General features: G+C 31.9%; 2 protein-coding genes across 2 annotated transcripts; one reads left to right on the forward strand and one right to left on the reverse strand.

The window, feature by feature from the left end:
• The first annotated feature begins 960 nt into the window (after positions 1 to 960).
• On the forward strand, positions 961 to 7,119 carry LOC143597380 (adenine phosphoribosyltransferase 4-like). The gene is made up of 6 exons (XM_077075894.1): positions 961 to 1,157; positions 1,230 to 1,340; positions 6,397 to 6,489; positions 6,559 to 6,708; positions 6,797 to 6,855; positions 6,932 to 7,119. The coding sequence occupies exons 1-6, from the start codon at positions 1,070 to 1,072 to the stop codon at positions 7,004 to 7,006; spliced, it is 576 nt and encodes a 191-aa protein (XP_076932009.1). The 5' UTR covers positions 961 to 1,069; the 3' UTR covers positions 7,007 to 7,119.
• An 8,870-nt stretch (positions 7,120 to 15,989) lies between these two features.
• Positions 15,990 to 16,811, reverse strand: LOC143597381 (uncharacterized). The gene has a single exon (XM_077075895.1). The coding sequence runs from the start codon at positions 16,809 to 16,811 to the stop codon at positions 15,990 to 15,992; it is 822 nt and encodes a 273-aa protein (XP_076932010.1).
• Between the last annotated feature and the right edge of the window lie 2,906 nt (positions 16,812 to 19,717).

Below are 19,717 nucleotides of genomic sequence, written 5' to 3' on the forward strand. Positions count from 1 at the left end.
CATGAATCATACATATGTCATTAACACCACAACTCCACAAGGATTTATTATGACCTACTGTGGCTTTGTATAACCTGTACAAATTAACCTAGTAACTCATGGCCAGTCCCAAAAGTGTATCAATAGTCTTATACGTGTCTTAACATCAAATGATTCGTTCTAGCACAAATTTTCTTTTTGTAACCTAAATTAACTTGCTAGCACGTGGAAAAGGTCAATAGTAATACAAATGTCATCAATAGGGTCGTCCCTAAGAATCTTAAAAACTTTTGGGCGGAATGCAAGAAAAAATTTGAGCCTTTAGTTAAAAAAATTATTGGGCTTAAACAATTAAATGTTTAAATGAACTTATTTGTTATGATTTGGGTTTTTTTATATGGAAATTGGCTTAAATAAATTGAGTAATTGGGTTTAAACATTAATTAAGAATACATATTTTTTCAATATATATATTATAAAAAAAACGGGCCTCCCAATGCGGTTAGACCGAGGACGGTCGGCCTTCCCCCTCAAAGTCATCTGTGAATATCAAAATAACTTATTATGAGTTAAATTGGCTTTGTTTAACCTAAAGCCTGCACCATTGGTTTAAAACATCACAGCAGAAAAATATCCAAGCCTTGTAAATCGTTTATAATATCAATTATGCTGTACGAATAATAATTTATTATACATATATAGTTATATCATCTACAAAGATTGCGTTAACATATAAGATTTAATTCCTTCAGAAAGGTTGTGTTATCATGTAAGTATGTGACATTCTCTTACGTACAATACAACCTATAAACAATTACAAAATCAATATAACCATCTTTTGAAAGTACAAGGATCGTTTCTGTCATTTTTATCTTTCAATGATAATTTCACTAGAACCCTCTATCTTTACTCAGGTAACAACACTTACCCTCATAAAATAAAATTACCAATAGCCCCTCCTATAAATACACCATTTTCCCTCCCAATTTCCCCTCCATGATAACTCCGCCATTAAATTTCCCTCAACTGCTACTTCACCCACACACACACTAAAACACCACACACAGCACACAGTATCACTATCTAAAAGATGTCCGCCAGCGAAAACGACGGTTTTACTGACCGAATAAACGCCATCAAGTCCACCTTACGAGTCGTCCCGGACTTCCCGAAACCAGGTAAACTCAAATCATCATGTTATCCAATGACAACTTCATACACATAATCTCTCTTGCATTGATGAATAACAGGTATACTGTTTCTAGACATCACTACATTGTTACTTGATCCAAAGGCCTTTAAGGACACCATTGATTTGTTCGTTGAACGTTATAAACAGAAAGACATTTCAGTAGTTGCTGGTAAGTTATATTAAATTATTTTAGGTTTATCATAATTGATCACAGTTTAGCTAAATACTTATTGAAAGATAGGGTCCAATTTTGACTTTTGAGTTTTACAAAAGTCATACTAATTTTCTGTAGAGGTGTTTAATATATTAAAGGAATTAAATAATTTTGTGCACTAATTATACATATAATGTCACAAGGAAAATTGCAATATTTCTCAAATGTTTGTTTAAAGTTTCAACCTTTTTTATTGACTATTATCCCACTATCATCCTTGTAAATGAGTGATGCTATTGACTTTTAAGAACTAAGAAGTCAAATATTTCAATTTTTATAAATAGTGGTTGAGTAGAAAATTCAAGACATTATATTTTATGGGACATGAATATCTTAGTGAAATCTTATCCGACAATGTGGAGCTTAGGTGGTTTTTTCGTTCATATGGATCAAATGTTTTGTTTTAGGAGAGTGTGTTGAGTTGAATATGAAATGTTGTTTTTGTTTTTGGAGAATTTAATATTAAGTAGTAGTGGTTGATGGATAGTGGGATGGAGGGGTCAGCTATTACTTGGTATGAATGAGTATGAGCTAAAAGTGGCCTTTGCTTACTAAAGCATGTGCTCGATCTCTTTCAAGATCCAAATTTAGGGTGAGATAATGGCGGTTGTTGTTATTGGGTAGGACCCCTACAAGTAATGATGGATTTCTCAATAACCTTTTTAATTGTGTTCGGTTTACTTCCATTGCATTGTACATGTACATATATATCCATATCCATAGTTTATTAACTTCATTTTAAAAACAAAACATCTTGAAATCACCAAGAATTACATTTCACTTATTGATAATACACAAAAGATAATCAAAATAGGTGGAGAGAGAAAGTGCGGCGGTTCTGTAGCTATTTTCAACTATGTATAATAATTGAAGCATTATGTACAAATGTGTTATACGGTTGTCGCATATTTCAACAAAATATTGGTTCTAAAATAATATGTTGATAACTGCAAAAACCACATAATGTTTTCCTCAGTTATGCATTAGATAATCAAGACAGTGTGAAAGAGAAAATTTGTTGGTTGCGTAAGTGTATTGTGTATGACATTCAAAGCACCACGTAAAAGTGTATTTTGCGAGCTTTGCGGTCCCCAACAATTTTCTTAGTTCGAATTTGAGACTCCCTCTCCATATATATATATATATATATAGTTTGAGGCCCGTGTATCACACGGGTAATTGATAAAAACTTCAACCATTAATTGAAATAAAGCCAAAAAAATGATTATATATTGTTAATACAATTACAATTTACATTAAAATTATAGAAATTACATAATTAAGGTTACACAAATATGTTATAAATAAGTAAAACATTCCTTGTACACTACATTTGTGATTGTATTGGTCGGTATACATTGTTTATCAAAAATCAAAATATTTAGTTTATGTCTTCTTATAACTCTTGATAAGGTAACATATAGGTCTGCTTATAACTCTTCTGTGTGAAAAATAAGGTTCTTCAAGTACATATCTACCCTAGATAAATGAAACTAACAAAAAAAATATATTCATGCACATAAAATATCACATATTTTAATCAATTAATATGATGTCATTTGAGATCCTCTGCTCATGTTTATCAAAAAAAATATGATTATCTCAAAAATCAGATTACCTGAACGTTGTTGATATAATCATCCTTAGAATCTTTAGAATTTATGATAAATTTGTTGGCATTAATATTTTGTGTATAACAATTTTTTATTGAGTTTATATCTTATAATTAACAATTATATAATCAAGCACCATATAAAACCGAAAAACAATAACAAAATGATTTGTTTCATTTCATATGAAATGTAATTGCAAGGAAAATGACAAAAACATAATAACCTTAAAGCTATGTTCAAATAATAGTGAGTTAGCAGAATATTAGAAGATTTTAAGTTACATAAAGTGACGGTAGTTATTGTTGTTTACAGCAGTTGAAAGTATTAGATTAGAAATGCTTAAATTTGAATACTAATCCCTGTGTTATTAGTTAATAGTATGGGAAGTTGTTAGAATATTTAATTAATCAATGTATATATATATATATATATATATATAACAACTTATAGATAAAGAAGCAAAGATTTCGGATTTTATGGAAGCATTATAAATGATTTTTAACTGGATTAACTATTTTTTTTAATTAATATGAAAATAGAATATTCCTTGAAATGTAACGAGGAGTATGATTAAGTTAGAAATAATAAAAAATAAAAATAATAAATATTTCTATTAAGTTACATTATAATAAGTGTGAATCTTAATGAATTTTTATATCATATTTTAATAATAAATGCTATGAATGTAATTTTTTTTTAAATTCTATATATAGCTTTATTATTTTTAATACAAACCATAATAAACACTTTAATTATGTACTAACGAACATGTAACACTAACGTAAACCCAATTCTTTGTATTTGTATAAAAATAAAATTAATTAGTTAACATAATATTGAAATTATGTAAATAACTAATGAAAATGATATTTTAGGTTTCAATATCCTAAATAATTTTGGAAAACGAAAATATTGGAATGGGATTGAAGCAAATTTTTTGCTTTAAAATTTTGAATGCTTTTAATTAAGCAATTTGTCTTGTAAGACATATTAAATTAACTATATTTAAATGTATAAAAGAAATATAAATCAAGTCATAAAATATGTGTTTATGAAGCATTTTGGTCTGGGTTTTGAAAAAAAATATTAAAAACTAAATATTGATCTTCTTATTGCTAAAACATTTTATACTACACAAAAAAGTCATATAAATAAAGAATTAACCCATATGTATACTTACAAAATGATGGATAGTTCATATAGTAAATCGTTATATACATGGATTATAGTTATAATATTTAACTTTAATGATTTAATGCTAAACACCAAGATAGATATATATATATATATATATATATATATATATATATATATATATTCTCCATGTTTGCAATATTTATACAAAATGTTTAGAGAAAATTAAGAAAATACATATTTTCTTGAGTTCAAATGCATATGAGAAAATTATTAAATCCAAATTTGTATTCAATCTTATATAAAAAATTATGCACTGCTACTCGAATCCTAGTTTAAAAACAATGTTTAGTTTACCATACAAATCCAAATTCTTCGATAATGATGCACTTTTATTTTCTTTATTTGCAATTACCTATGACTTTAAAATTTTATTCTAACAGACCGGTAGCTTCAACTTTTATATTTTCTTATTTTCTTATTTCACCATTAATGTTAATAAATGAATCGGTTATGATTTACATTTAATAAAAATCTCAAATTCATGTATTGAAAAGACTTAAAAGATAAGGACCATATATTAAAATTGGTTGAAAAAAAATGAGGATGACTATGAGACTGACAAGTGTCATAATTAGTAATCTTTTATTAGGGAAGATAGATAGTTGGATATTATCCCTTTAATACATAGCCAATTTTGATTAAAAAGGTTGTCACAATCATATAAGATATTTGCTTGTATGTATGTAATGTTTATGAGACGTAAGAAAAGTTCAAAAGAGAACAAGATAGATGGTTAAATATCCAGCATGAATTATTTTATAATTCTATGTTTAAAACTAATTCTGTAACAAAAACGTCAGTACATACATACATATATATATATACACATATATATATATATACATCTTGCGTTTGGGTGGGCAGGGGGGAAACACGCTTGTGTGGACCTTACAGGAGTGTCTCCTGTTGTCGGGCTCAGGGACCGCAGATTTGTTGTGGGTCAGGCTGCTTTGAAAGCTGAATCGGGCAAAGTTGTCAAATACGAGAAAGCCTGTTTAGAAAATCAACATGTGTTTCTCCATTTTGTTTTTGATACATTTGGGTTTCTGGCCCCGGAGGCCGTGAATTTTCTAAACAGGGTTCAGCGTGTCGTTCATGGTACTTTGTCGTCTCCTACGATCCAACGCTTTGTTTTTAGTAGAATTGGTTTTGCTATTCAAAAGGGGGTTGCGGCGCAGCTTGTTGCCCGTTTGCCTGCCACTTTATTGTAATCGTTTTGATTTTAATAATAAATGAGCGTGTCAAAAAATATATATATATATATATAACTCCTATGCTATTGCACCAATAAATCTAAATTACACCATCGCCCAAGTTTGAATATATGACCTCGCCTCTAAAAAGTAAATGTCTTTACCAAATGGATTAGTCCCACGATGCATATATTAGTTAATTACTTTCTGTTTGGATGAGTTGCTCACACTTTCTTTATGGTTAATCATTGTATTCATCTGTCACTTTCTAATAACCAATTATTGTTGAACAAATAGGCTCTTTTTATTATGTTTCTTAACATTGTACAAATCACTTGTTTTTTATGTTGTATCCTAGTGTTTGTTTTGAACATTAAGACTAAATACAAATGTTGTAAACTATCATTTTTAGGTACGGTGTCCCACAAATACGATAATTTAAACATCTTTTCCCAGATCAAAATGTTTATTACCAAGAAAAAGATGAATGACATGCACAAACCACCCAAATAGAATCAATCAAACAGTAGGCCAAAAAATCTTAACAAGAAAATATGAACTAATACATGATTTAGTTCATAGATACAATGAATAACAAAATACAGAAAATAATATAAAGTTTCATCAGTGAAACAATGATGATGAAACAATGAAGACGATTTTGAAGAAAAAGAAAGCAAGAGAGTCTCCGACTACCTGATCTTGACCGGCCCTAATATTGACAAAAAAGGTGACGACTTGTTCATTTTTTAAAGATGTGTGAATGTGTGAACCGAGATGTCTACATTGCATCCAGGCAGCTCCTTCGTCTTTCTTTTTATATAATAGCAGCCAACGACCCGCATCAAGTCCACACCGTCCATGACCCAACTACTCTTAAAACATACGAACAGTTAGAATGCAGCTAATTAAAAAATTAAAAGTTAATATATGTTTTACTGAAATGAACTGGAAATACACATTATTTTCTCAACATGCGGTGATGTCACAACGGTTATGTACTTGCAGGTATCGAGGCTAGGGGTTTTATGTTCGGTCCTGCAATCGCACTAGCCATCGGAGCAAAGTTTGTTCCATTAAGGAAACCAAAAAAGTTACCTGGTGCTCACCATATTTTCTTTCAAATGTATGCATGCATGCATATATCACATTAACCATTTAAAGCTACAGGTGAAGTAATATCCGAAAAATATGTATTGGAATACGGGACAGACTGCCTTGAAATGCATGTAGGAGCAGTTGAACCTGGAGAGCGCGCACTTGTGGTTGATGATTTGGTGGCTACTGGTGGCACCCTTTGTGCTGCAATGAACTTGCTTGGTACCCTTAACATAATAACTTCCCATTTTCATATTTATGAGATCAACTTATTAAATCTGATGATGAAAAAAACTGATTTGTTTCCCAGAACGCGCTGGTGCTGTGGTCGTCGAATGTGCATGTGTGGTTGAAGTCCCCGACTTAAAGGTAATACGCTTCCCAAAATATTTAATAATTTGATGGTGCAAAACCAACTCTTGTTTTGATAATTTGGATTTTGTAGGGTCGTGAACGGCTACGATTGCATGGGAAGCCGTTGTATGTACTAATTGAGTCACGGTTTGAGGCGACTTCATGATGATATTCTCCATTGTGGGTGAAGTGTACATTAGAGAGAGATTATTTGCTGCATATCTAATCTGAAATCGGTTAAGTAGTAAGTTCTTGATTATAAAATCTCCCACATCACTACTTTATGGCTACATTCCATAATTGCAATGTGTAGCCTCTGAACCTTTGATTGCCATGATCATTTTGGCACGTTTATTTTAAATAAACAAGTCAGTTTTAAGTCGTATTTTATATCTTAAGCATGTCGAATAAAAAAATTAATCAAAAAGCATATTAAATTAATGGAAATCTAGATAGTTTTTTCTTTTGATTTTTTTTTGAATGGCCACACCCACCCATCTATCCCTACTTCTAGGCTTAAACTACTCCAAAAAAAATCTACTCCTATGTCAGGGTTTGAGCCTTGGTCTTCACTTCCTAAGTCATGTTTTATATCTACATAGTTTTACAACGCACATATGAAACTAGCTAGAAAGTAGAAACAAAAACGATCACAATATATTTATAGAATTGTACGTTCCTACCTAACTCGTGGATTTGTATTTACTTTTGTAAATTCGCGATCACTTAAAAGGATTTAGTTATCTATTTTGTTTTTCTTTATGAAAACACCTTACATGGCAAAAGATTTGTCAATTTCCAAATTAAGTTTACTTGACAAAAATTTGAAAAACCGGCTACTAATCCCAAGGGTATCTTTCTTTACTTGTGTTTGATTTGATGCGGATGCTGAATTTTTTACAAGCATATGCAACCGAGTGCTCACGGACCTTCTCCCCTCTTTTCGAAAACTACTCAAAAAACTTCCCGCAAATGGCAACAAAACTCAAGGACTTCTATCTTTCTCTTACTACCTCTCTCTCACAAAATGGACATCACTCCTCCATGGAACGTCTATGCCGACGACCGACCTTTCTAGCACATTTGCCTCTCTCCATCATAGGCCTCTCTTCTTTAAGCATCCAAGAAGAGTGACAAGCATCATTTCCAATGCTCTATCGGCTACTTTGTTTATTTGAGTTCAAAATACTAAAATGGCATGATTAAAATAACACATGGCTTGGAACTCCTAGGGGTCACAAGCCAGAAGCTTCACAAGCAGCCACTCTTTCCTCTCTCCCATACCCTTCCTAACACGTGGAGACGGTCAGTGGCGGACCCAGGATTTTTTGCCAATGGGGTCCCATATTTTCGGTGTTCAAATTTTTCCAGTCGGTCGTTGTTCAGGTCGGGTCGAGGCGAAGAACATAATAAAAAACAATATCATAATAAAACTTTCTTTTCAATCATCACTACCTGAACGGGTCAAAATGGGTCGGGTTGACACATAAACACTTTGTTTTCCCTTTCTTAAACATTTTTGAGATAGAACCTAGATCCACCCTTTCATAAGCATGTGTTGAAAACCATTAACTTAAATTAGTGAAAAATAAAACTGATATTTTAAAGTGTTTGAATGTTTCTAAAGAAAACCATGCATAAAGTTGAAAACAATGATATGTATTTTAGAGGTGTTTGAATGTTTCCAAAGTTATCATTGCAACATTAGCAATCAAATGATGGATTAACACTAAAAATTAACACAAAAAACCAAAAACTGAGCCTTGTAAGACTTGAACCCATGACCTTTCAAAGATAAAACAAGGGACTTTCCACCAGACCACATCAACATTAATAGTATGGGTTCCAAGTATTAAATCTTATGGGGTCCTCAAAAAATTTAATATACCGCTTCTAATAAATTTTTAAAAAACATTGGTGTCCCGGGACCTCGATCCACACTATGTGGGTCCGCCCCTGGAGACGGTTTTTCATCATCTTTCTTCTTGCAACATCTTCCCCGCCTCTCTCTCTCTCTCCTGATATGGTCTTCGAAAAGAAATATATTTTTACCCTTTTAAAGAAATAAAAGTTGAGGGAGAAAGTTCCGTTGAGTTCATAATGGAATGTGGAATGTGGTCACTAAGGCATAAAATCTTCTTTATGTAATAAGATTTTAAAAAAATGGAATGCGGTCACAAGGCATAACAGATTCCATTCTTTGTTTGATTTGAGGGAGAGAGTCCTGTTAAGTTCATAATAAGATAAGATGTTTTTATAAGTTCATTTATCTAATTAGATTTACATGAAAAGAAGTGTGATATATCAAGAACTTTTTTTTGACAAGGTTATTCTATAAGTGTGTAATAAATCGAGATCACTCTTTGTATCTTACTAATGAAACATGAATCTAATATTGATTAACACTAACTAAAAAAAAATACACCCCCGGTATCCAACACTTGGATCTGTCCCTATAAATGAAATTTTGTCATTCTGAAACACGATTATTTATAGAAAATTTTTATTCAAATACCCTTTAAAATTACTAGTTTTCTGAAAAAGAATTAACCAAGGCACAAATTCTCTAATAGAGCGTAAATCCAAAATAAGACAACTTTAAATACGATCCTATCTACAATGTTGACCAACTTATAGTCTTATATCAAGCAACATGTTTTTCCAGATGATCAGAATTGAGTACGCAAACACACCAAGCAAAACAAGGAAACATCATGTATGCAAACTACAAGGTTGTAACACCTTAAAATTAGATAATAAGTTTCTTTGAATATGCTATTTGTAAGTCCCAAAATCAATAGATCTAAACAAGACACTCAGATCAATGCGTGCTATAGAAGTGTGGAATGCAACTATAACACTTGGATCTCGGATAGTGTAGAGAGAAGATTAACGAGAGAGAAAACACATATGAAAAATGTAAAATCATATTTTATTCCTAAAAGCCTATGGACTTTGACATGACTAATGTTATTTATAGTCAAGGTCCATGGTACATGGTTTTGGCCCAATGGCTAGCCCGAAGGCCCGTTGCATGAAAAATGAACAAAATATACAATTATATAAATATTACATAAGCCTGTACGTATTGTTCCACTGTGGATAAATAAAGTAATAAGATTATTGAAAAGAATATTTTAATATTTTATATTGGATAAACACATTAATTGGTATTATTTTATATGTAAATTTGTATATTAGTAGTTAATACTACTACTTTTACAACTTATGTTTCTTAGTTCTCATTATTAAAGTAAAATTTTATTTATTTCATTTTTTAATATATACCTTTATTCTTGATGGAGAAACATACGTTTATATATATATATATATATATATATATAATGCAGTAAGATGTTTGAGGCAGTATAAATGATTTTGATCCTGTTGCTTTTTTGAAATTAAGAAAATACCCCAAATTTGACTTTAGTATGTGTGTGAAAATAGATGAATTCATAGTTATATATGCATATCAATATATTATATTGCATTTGATACTTTTTAATTGATGATGACTTTTATATCAAAAATAAATAAAAAAAGACACATAACAATGGTTTATTCATAACTATATTTGTAAGACTTCAAACTCAAGTACTTTACGGTAGTTGGATTTACACATTAACACGGGCTAAAGTCAAAATTAATCACATTTACTGTGACGGAAATTAAAACTTTAAGCATTAAAATGCTTCCCTTGGGTGTCAGTCTTTATTATGGATAGCCACGTACGCACTTCAAGCTCACCACGTTCATCTATTTTACCAGCACGTATACTAAAAGTCAACTACAAGTTGAGTGAGTTATAGTTTACGTAATCATTAGGTTATTCTTCATTACTCTTTTACATAACACACAACTCATAATATAATTGCAACTTACAAACATTCATATATAGCCTAGCATTAATCATTCATTCTTTACTCGTTTCAATACCAAACCATGACTGGACCATTTATTCTTGCCTGTGATCGGGTCGTCTATGCTTGACTGTGACTGGGCCACCTATACTTACTCGTGACTGGGCCATCGACACTTGCTCGTGACTAGGTCATTGATACTTACCCTTGACTGGGCCATCCGTACTTTAAACATACTCTTGTCATGTTGCATATCATAGCAAGTGCACGTATATACCGAAGATAGACATACCGTACTTAACCTATCTTTACATGCATACGTATGTGCGTAACTTACCTAACACTCTTAACACATACTTACTTGCATAATTATAAGGAGCTGCGCTCCTACTTGCACATAAACTTGAAGGATCAGATCCTTCTTACACAGAAGTTAGAGGGAATTCTCATTCTAACTTACAATAACACCCGTAAGACCCGAAGACCATACACATATCTACTTATACATACCTTCATATATGTAAAATATATGCGCTAACATGCCAACATGCCAACATGCATTACTAAATAAAGAAATGTACATGCATTTTCTTACAGAGTATGTATGTAACCCCAAAACATTTAAAAGAAAAGGAGGGTTAATTAGAACTCACCTAAAACCTTATTGAAACTAATTCTTAAATGTCGTTAAACATTCAACTATTAGTTAACAAAAGTAACCACATCTAATCAAACCCATATCTCGCATTACTTGGCTTAGATCATAATTTAAACTTGTTGAAATAAGGTGGATCATTGTTTTAAGGGCTTGTGTTCAATTAATTAAGTCGACACATCATTAAGGGTTTCTTTTTAGCTATAGGTTCGAAAAGGTTCATGCTAAAAGATTTGTACAAACAAATCATGCAAATTTAGAGGTTCATCTAATATGGAGTTCATGCATTACCGGTTCTTGAAAGGATGAGCTTCTCGCATAAACTGGTTCTCGCTAAAACATGGTTCACGCGAAAAGACGATTCTCGCATAAAACTAGTTCAGGCAGCGGGGCTATTATCGCATTTGGACCTTTTGCATTAAGGGGTTCATGCAAGAATCCAGATCATACAACGTGCAGTTCTTGCATAATACATGGTTCACATAGCTAGGAGGTTCTAGCAAAAGTCTTTCTAGCAAACCTGGATCACATAGGGTTCACCAATTTATTCCTGGTCTTTGTGAGGAGTTACGATATTAAGAGTTATACATTTAAAGCGTACCAAAATTTTATTTTAAATAAAGTTACCAAAAAAGAAGTTAAAATAAAATATGCCGCATGTGATGGTGTTACCATCATTTACAAAATGTTAATAGATTCACCCTATTTTATTTTGGTAAAATAATAAAAATCTTTCTTCACACACAAAGGTAAACCTAGTTAACCGTGTTCAGGTGGAAGAAATTAAAGTACTTGGATTTCTTTGGGTGAAACATAAGTCTAATAAGAATGCGCTAATTTGGAAGGAATTGTGTAGTTTTTGGTTGTAACAGCCATTCTTATTGTAATTCGTGTTGTTCTAAAATTGGTCCATGTTTCATAATTTAAGAGGTTGTAATTGGTGGCTTCTAGCGCATTGCTATAGAATTAATAATAAAAAATTTGGGTCGTTAAAAAATAAGTTAGCCATGCTGGGAATTGAAAAAATTAGAAACTCAAACGAGCCTAACTAAAATTGTAAAGTCAACTTCAATTTTATATTTTTAAATCCAGGGCCGGCCGGGGCATAGGGCAATGCGGGCGACCGGCCGGGGCACTTAATTTTCAGGGGCACTTAATTTTCGGGATTGAAACGCACATACTATGTTGTTATAACGTGTAATGAATGATGATTAATGTTTCTTCGTTATAGTCTAAATGTTTTACGATATTTAATTGATTTATAACGTACGTTTTACGGCATTTTTGATGTTCGCCGGAGTTTTCTCGCCGGATTCCGGCAAGCCGGAAAATCAAGGTAGGGGGTGACGGGTGGGTTTGGGCTGGGTAAAAATCAAATATATATATATTATTTTAAATATTTTACATTTAAGGCCCTTGCAAAATCAAGTTGTTTTAAGAAAGAAAATTAAAGTAAAATTACAATTTGAACCTTGCACTTTGAAATATTATAAAAATGTAATAATAAGTTATAAACTTGGCTATTTTGTTATATTATACTCGTATTATTTGAAGATTGTTTAATTAAAAATTAAATCCTGGAGTTTCGTGAATTGGACAAACGAATAGAAAATGAGCTATCGATAAACGTAAATCATCAAGATTGAAATATTAATGATGCACGATAAACATGAATATATTGAAACGACAAATCGGGTCTGTTTAACGAATGCGAATGCAAATTCAAATTCAAATAAAAACAGAAATTAACGAATGTTACATGAAACGAATATTGAGAATATTATTTATATATATATACACACACACACACGCGCGCACACACCCAAACACACACACATATATATATACACACACATATATATTTTTTATATATAAAATATTTTTATGAAAAAAAAATATGTATATTTAATGTTTTACCCTATACAATAACTAGCTTGATATAGTGACAAAGGGGTATGACTCCTAACCAAAATGTTGTAAGTTCTAGTCTCACTTGAGACATTTTTAAGCTTATTTTATACAAAAAGTATTTTACACAAACTTAATCATAACCAAGTAAGCTCATTTAAAAATTTAATAGTTTAAACCAAACAAAAAACCATTTACATAAAGCCTAATTTTTATTTTTATTTTTATTTTTTGCTTATATTTCGTTACTCGTTAGGGTCTACGGGCCTTTTTATTTTGGCTCGACCGAGGCATATAAATTCTTGGAGACGGCCCTGTTCATATCGAATTAGTATCTAAACCAAATTCTGGATTCGGTTTCGAATCGGATACGAATTTATAATTTTCAAACCAATTCTGCTCAAATATTTTATATATTTTAACTTATTAGTGAATAAGTATTTATTGTTCTCACTAGTTGGTATTAGAATTCAAATCAAGGTTGATTTTGGACCAAAGTCACAAAAATAAACGAGCCTCAGGGACGATTTGACAGTGTACTTCTTGGAAGCTTAAAGATTTATCCCGGCATAGATGAGAAGTTGATTAAGTGTACAAATGGAGATCTGGATCGCTTGATTTTGTACGTTATTTTTCTACTCACATGCTCTCTCGGTTAAGTTTTGCCCAATCACTCACAATTTTTATTGTTTATTCGTCTTAGTGGTTGTTTGGCAATCTATCAATAAGAGGTCTGACTGATTAAGAGGTAGCATCTAAATCATTCAACGTGTCTCAGAAACTTAACCATTAAGAGGCTTAATGAGTAATTAAGTGGTGTAACCAAACACCATGTACCTCTCTGACCGATTCAAAGGTAGACTCTTAATATAACTAATGAGAAGTTACCCAGCAGTCCCTTAGTCTTCTCCACCAATCGTCTTGTTAATATACACTCGAAATATAGGGCTTGTACTTTTTTTTAGTATCTGATGTATATGGTGAATTTTTTTCTTGTGTGCTTAAGTCTTGAGATTTATGATTTGTCACAGTGGAGAACTGGTTTCAGTTGTATAAGTTTTGAATGTTTTTTGTTTAGTTGGGGTTGATAATTTTTTTTTCTTGTTTAATATTACAACTTACATGACACAAGAATCCCAACAACGTACAAGAAAACAAAAATACACGTTACAAGCTGGAAAGTACATAAACCAAACTATAATAGGAAATTCCAAAACTAAACTTACACCATTTCTCCCATTCTAGTGGAGTGTTGACTTCTGTTCTTGACCCATAAAAACAATGTTCATTTTATGTCATTCACTACCTTCGATACTAATAGGGGAGCATCATTAAAGATAAAATCATTTCTTGATTCCAAATTATACAATACGTGACCGCTGAGATAAATTGAATAGCTAGACGGTCCTCCTTGTTGTTTTAATGCTTACTTGGAAAACCGAGAATATCTTTCACCGAATCAAATTAAACAAGTTTTGGTAATTTAATCCAATCATGAATGATACACCACTCCCGTTTGACAACTTTGCGATTTACGAATAGATGCTGTGAAGTTTCATCATTAAGACCACATAACACAAATTTTTAGTTACCCAAAATAATGCCTCTTGTTGATAACGTCATTTTAGTAGAAATCCGGTCTAAAAGTAATCTCCAAGTAATCCTTATCTTAGTATGCTTAATTATCAGAAACTCAACATAACCTTATTATTATGATTCTTTTAGAACAATTAGACCATGAGTAATGGTTAATGCTCTTTAAGGGACATTATCTGCTTCATCATTATTATCCTCATCATTTTTAGCCAAGAACATGTGTAACTATCAATTATTATCATTTCAAGATACATATTAGCTTTATTCTAGAAATGCTTAAGCTCTTATAACATCCAGAGAGAATGGTGTATGGGCTTTATCCACCACTATAATGTCTCATTACACGTTATCTTATAAACAAATTCATCTAGTTATCAATTTATCACTTTTATGTACAGTTCAACTTTAAATGGTTTAGTTTAACGATAATCATCTATTTGATCATATATTCAAATGCCTAAGATTTGAATTTTCAAACTTTATTGCATTTCAACATGTTGGTTTCAATACACACCAAACTGCCATCTCCACTTTGGTGGGATGGTAAAGGCTTAGGCCTTTGGGTGAGAGGTCCAGGGTTCGATCCCTGGCAATGGCGGTTTATTGTAAATAGTAGGAGAAACATTCAAAAAAAAAAAATACACACCAAACTGAATTTGACCACATGGCATGTCAAATTTAATGTCCAAAAACATTTAAGAGGGTATATTTAATTTATGTCAACATTTCTTTTCATCATATTATCATTTTTCAAACAAATCTAAAATCCACACACAGAACCATCAATAGTACTAGAAAAAAAACACAAGTTTTAGAGCTTGAAAACATGCACACAAACACATGAAAACACAAAAGTTGAGGTTTGAAAACAAAACATACATGGAAACACATAAAACACACAGCCCACGTGAAACACTCAAAGGTATGAAAGTAAGATTAATGGTACTTGTGATATAATATTGTTGTTCTATATACACTATTTAATTCCTCTTTTATAATTGAATCACATCATGTTTATTGCATATATCTTTTTTTCAAGTAAAAACTCCAAAGAAGATACAATATTTATGTATATAAAAATGTAAATTTTACTAGGTTATAACTTCTACAAAATCATAAAAAACCAACTTTTACAATTTATAGATAATAAGAAAACAAGGTAAAACCGCGTTAGAATCAAATACAAACAACTCACCGTTTTCCTCACTTACCGAGTCATACCCGACTCGTCCACTATAAACCGAATCAAACAAATGCCGCTTCTGAACCCGACCCGCAATGACCCGACATACAAGCATCGCTTTCCTCCCTCTTCCCCCGCCCGCACTCTCATGCGCCATCCCGCTTCCCGAAAATGTACACAACGCCGCCCCCTTCCCCCATTGAAATGCCCACCCACCGACACCATCGGTATCATAACCGCCTGTGGACCCGAGGCATTGAAACCTCATGACCTCATTCCCATCCGCAACACACCGTGCATGGTCTTCCCCGGACCCATTGTGACCCGACCCGGATACATCTTTTGACCCGGATCCGGATTTGACCAGCTCCCGATACTCCTCGAACCGGGTCACGGTCCGACCCGAATTCTGAACCTTGAATACCATCTCAATCCGACCCGAAAAAACCTTGGGAGACCAACTAGTGTGGAATATTATCTCCACCACGTTACGTGACGGGTGTCCCACCGGCAGCTCAGTTAACGCATTACTAGTCTTGACACGGGTAATATTATCGGGTTTTCTTGACCCGGGGTTTCTACTTACCCGTGAAGGCAGCTCTGTTGGCTTTGTGGGTTTACGTTTTTTAGTCTCGACGACGTCGTTTAGGCTGTGAAAACTCTTCCGGCAGCTTGAAGATGATGGAAGAAGACGAAGGTGGTGGCTTTCAACGACGTCGTTTACGGCTTTGTCTTTGCATTGTAATGACTTTAACCACCCTGCTGCCATCTCAGGCAAGCTATATTGATTGATATATATAATATACACACAATGTTAATCTATATCTGTATATGTTATATGTATATCTTTGCTCTCTCTCTAAAAGTTTTATGGGTGGAGGAGGTTGGAAAGAATAGAGTGGAAGAGGAGGAGCTCCATAATAAATTGAACTAATGTGAAAAGACGAAAATGCCCTTGAGAAACATGAGGATTTACGTGGTCACGTGGGGAAGATATGGTGAGAGTGAGAAAACAAAACTACAAAATAGTGCGTTAGCGGTTGGTTTTCTGGTCTAATGGTTAAGGTTTAAAGTTTGTGGAGTCAGGTTTGAAATCTGATTCAAAAGAGTTTTTTATGGTGGTAGGTTTGCTTAATGATGATGTTCTTGGATGAGTAAGAAAATGGTCGGCTCAATGAATGTAGAGTCCTAAATCGAAATAAGATTTTGGGACATTTTTATGACAATTGCTTACTAAAGGTTTTGAACTCATGACATGTACTTTAGTAACAAACAAGTTTACTACCACACTAATATATTACTTTGAATTTACTTTACCCATTATAATAAGTCTATATATAATTTGTTTTTTGAACTTGAAGGTCTTAATTAGTGTGGGCCTAAGCTCTAACTTGTTTTCACTGGCCCACGGACAGTCCTTTGTAAGAACTGGAGTATCAAAATCAATATGAGTTGTTAAAATCTCGTTTAAAGAAGATGCACTCTGGTATTTGGGTAATTTGTAAGGCTATTTAAAATAAAAACAAAATAGGGCATTAATGAGTATTAAATTGCAGGATCCAAAACACCATCATCAATGGTGGTCAGGTTTAGAGAGAGGAGATGATGGATGATTCCACCATATTTCACGGTTGTGAAAGTGCAAAATATTGGATCATACCATAAATTATGCTCATCTAATCATTCTTTCATTGACTTTTAAATCATTATAAACAAGTTAAAGGTTTGATTTTTATTATTTTTGTATATATTAAACCATGTTCAAATCGACACTTGATTGTTAGTACTTTAGATTATTATATAATATCTAATGTTCAACAAGTTTGAATTAGAACAAAATGTGACATCATTTTGTATAATTAATGATGGCAGAAATGAAAAAAAGCATGCAGTTCACGCTAATTTTTATTTTATTTTGTAAACTTGGTATTATTTTGACTAACGAACACCACATTTTCCATTGCGTATAGATCCGGTTTAAAAATATAACTTACAAAAAATAAAGCAATCTAGAATATATAACAAGGTCTCATAATAGTACCCACACCTTATAGTTTATATCTCATGGTAGATATTAAAAAGTAAAAAGCAATTTATAGTAAATAAAAAGGAAATGGTTTAATTATATTATTAAGATAAATAATTGGGTTGGGAAATATAATATGGTAGTGTGTTGTTGTTGTAACATTGTCGTCAAAACATAAATGAAGACCAAGTTATAAGCAAAGAAAAAGACCAATATTATGTTTTGTTGTTGAATCATTTCCATGAATGGTAACACAATTGTAAGATTCCGTTAATTAACAGTAAATTCATAATATTTGCTAATATTTTGTTAACTAATGAGATTAAGTATTATGCAAGGTAAGTAACCTTCAAAAAAGTTAAAAGATAATTATTACCGCCACGTCTGACGCCTCCCTCTGTTAAAAGTTGGTAACACAAATCTTACATGATACAAAAGTTTATATGCACCTAATTCAAATTAATTAGTGGGGTTATTAAAATTTGATTACCACATGTTTATATCATAATTAATAGATTACAAGTGTCGATTAATTAGAGTATGGTGAAGTTACTTTAAGGTTGGTAAGTGGATTGCGACCAAAATATAAACAAGACATGTAATATTTTATGTTAAGTAACTAACTTTGAATAGATGCTAAGAATCTTGAAATTATGTGCCTTGAAAACAAAGTAAGAAGCAATGCTCTAGGTAAACACTTGTTTTCAAATAAAACCCCTTCCAAAGCAATTGCATTGCATCATGATGTTGATATAATTTCAAACCAAAAACAAAAGGAATTTTGCTACAAAATGTTCTATTTTCTTTGCACCAAACTGTTTAATTTGCATGTAAAGTAATTAATAACTTCTGTTTAAACAATACAATAAGAGAGAAAGGTTATCTTTTCAAACAAGTGCAATAAAGCAATAGGTAAACGGAAGACAAGCTAAATACAACTCATTTTAGATAGCAAAACCGATAATAATAATAATAATAATAATAATAATAATAATAATAATAATAATAATAATTAGCTAAATATGATGGCAGGGAGTTTTGCATCTTTTATTAACAATGAAATTTGAAATTGCATGGAAAATGCTAATTTAAAAGTAATCTTGGCATTGGGGTTTGAGAATAGAAGAATATTAGGGAATGGAAGCTGGCAGATTATTTGAATGAGTTCTCCAGGTTAATATTTATTGCAAATACATCCTCTTACTTTGGTATAATGTCAAGGAAGCCCTCATTGATTCTACTTATTATGGTATATGAATTAAATACAAATGACTTTTGTCGTGAGAAGAGTACAAATAACTAAAGTAACTGTGTTAACACTAGTTTAATTATTATTACTGTATAACTTTTAAACTTGAGTATTTACTATCACACTATTTTATTTTTTACAACATAACTACTCTAGTTTAATACTGTAATTACACTAGTAATTTGTATGTTTAGTATGTTAATTTTATTTGTACCGGATTTCATCCCATTTGTTATGAACTTGTATGGTTATTTTCTTTTTAACGGCAAAAAGTATGTAATTAGATATGAAAATGCACCATTAGAAAATTGTGCAAAACAGAAAAGACAAAGCCGAAATAAACATGACATAATGAAAACACCAATCCTGAGAAAGAGACAAACAGAATGCATTTTGTGTA

This window comes from Bidens hawaiensis, unplaced genomic scaffold (genome assembly GCF_021521415.1).
Source record: "Bidens hawaiensis isolate Kalapana, Puna unplaced genomic scaffold, B.hawaiensis_p1.1 tig00048197_1, whole genome shotgun sequence".
Taxonomy (NCBI): domain Eukaryota; kingdom Viridiplantae; phylum Streptophyta; class Magnoliopsida; order Asterales; family Asteraceae; genus Bidens; species Bidens hawaiensis.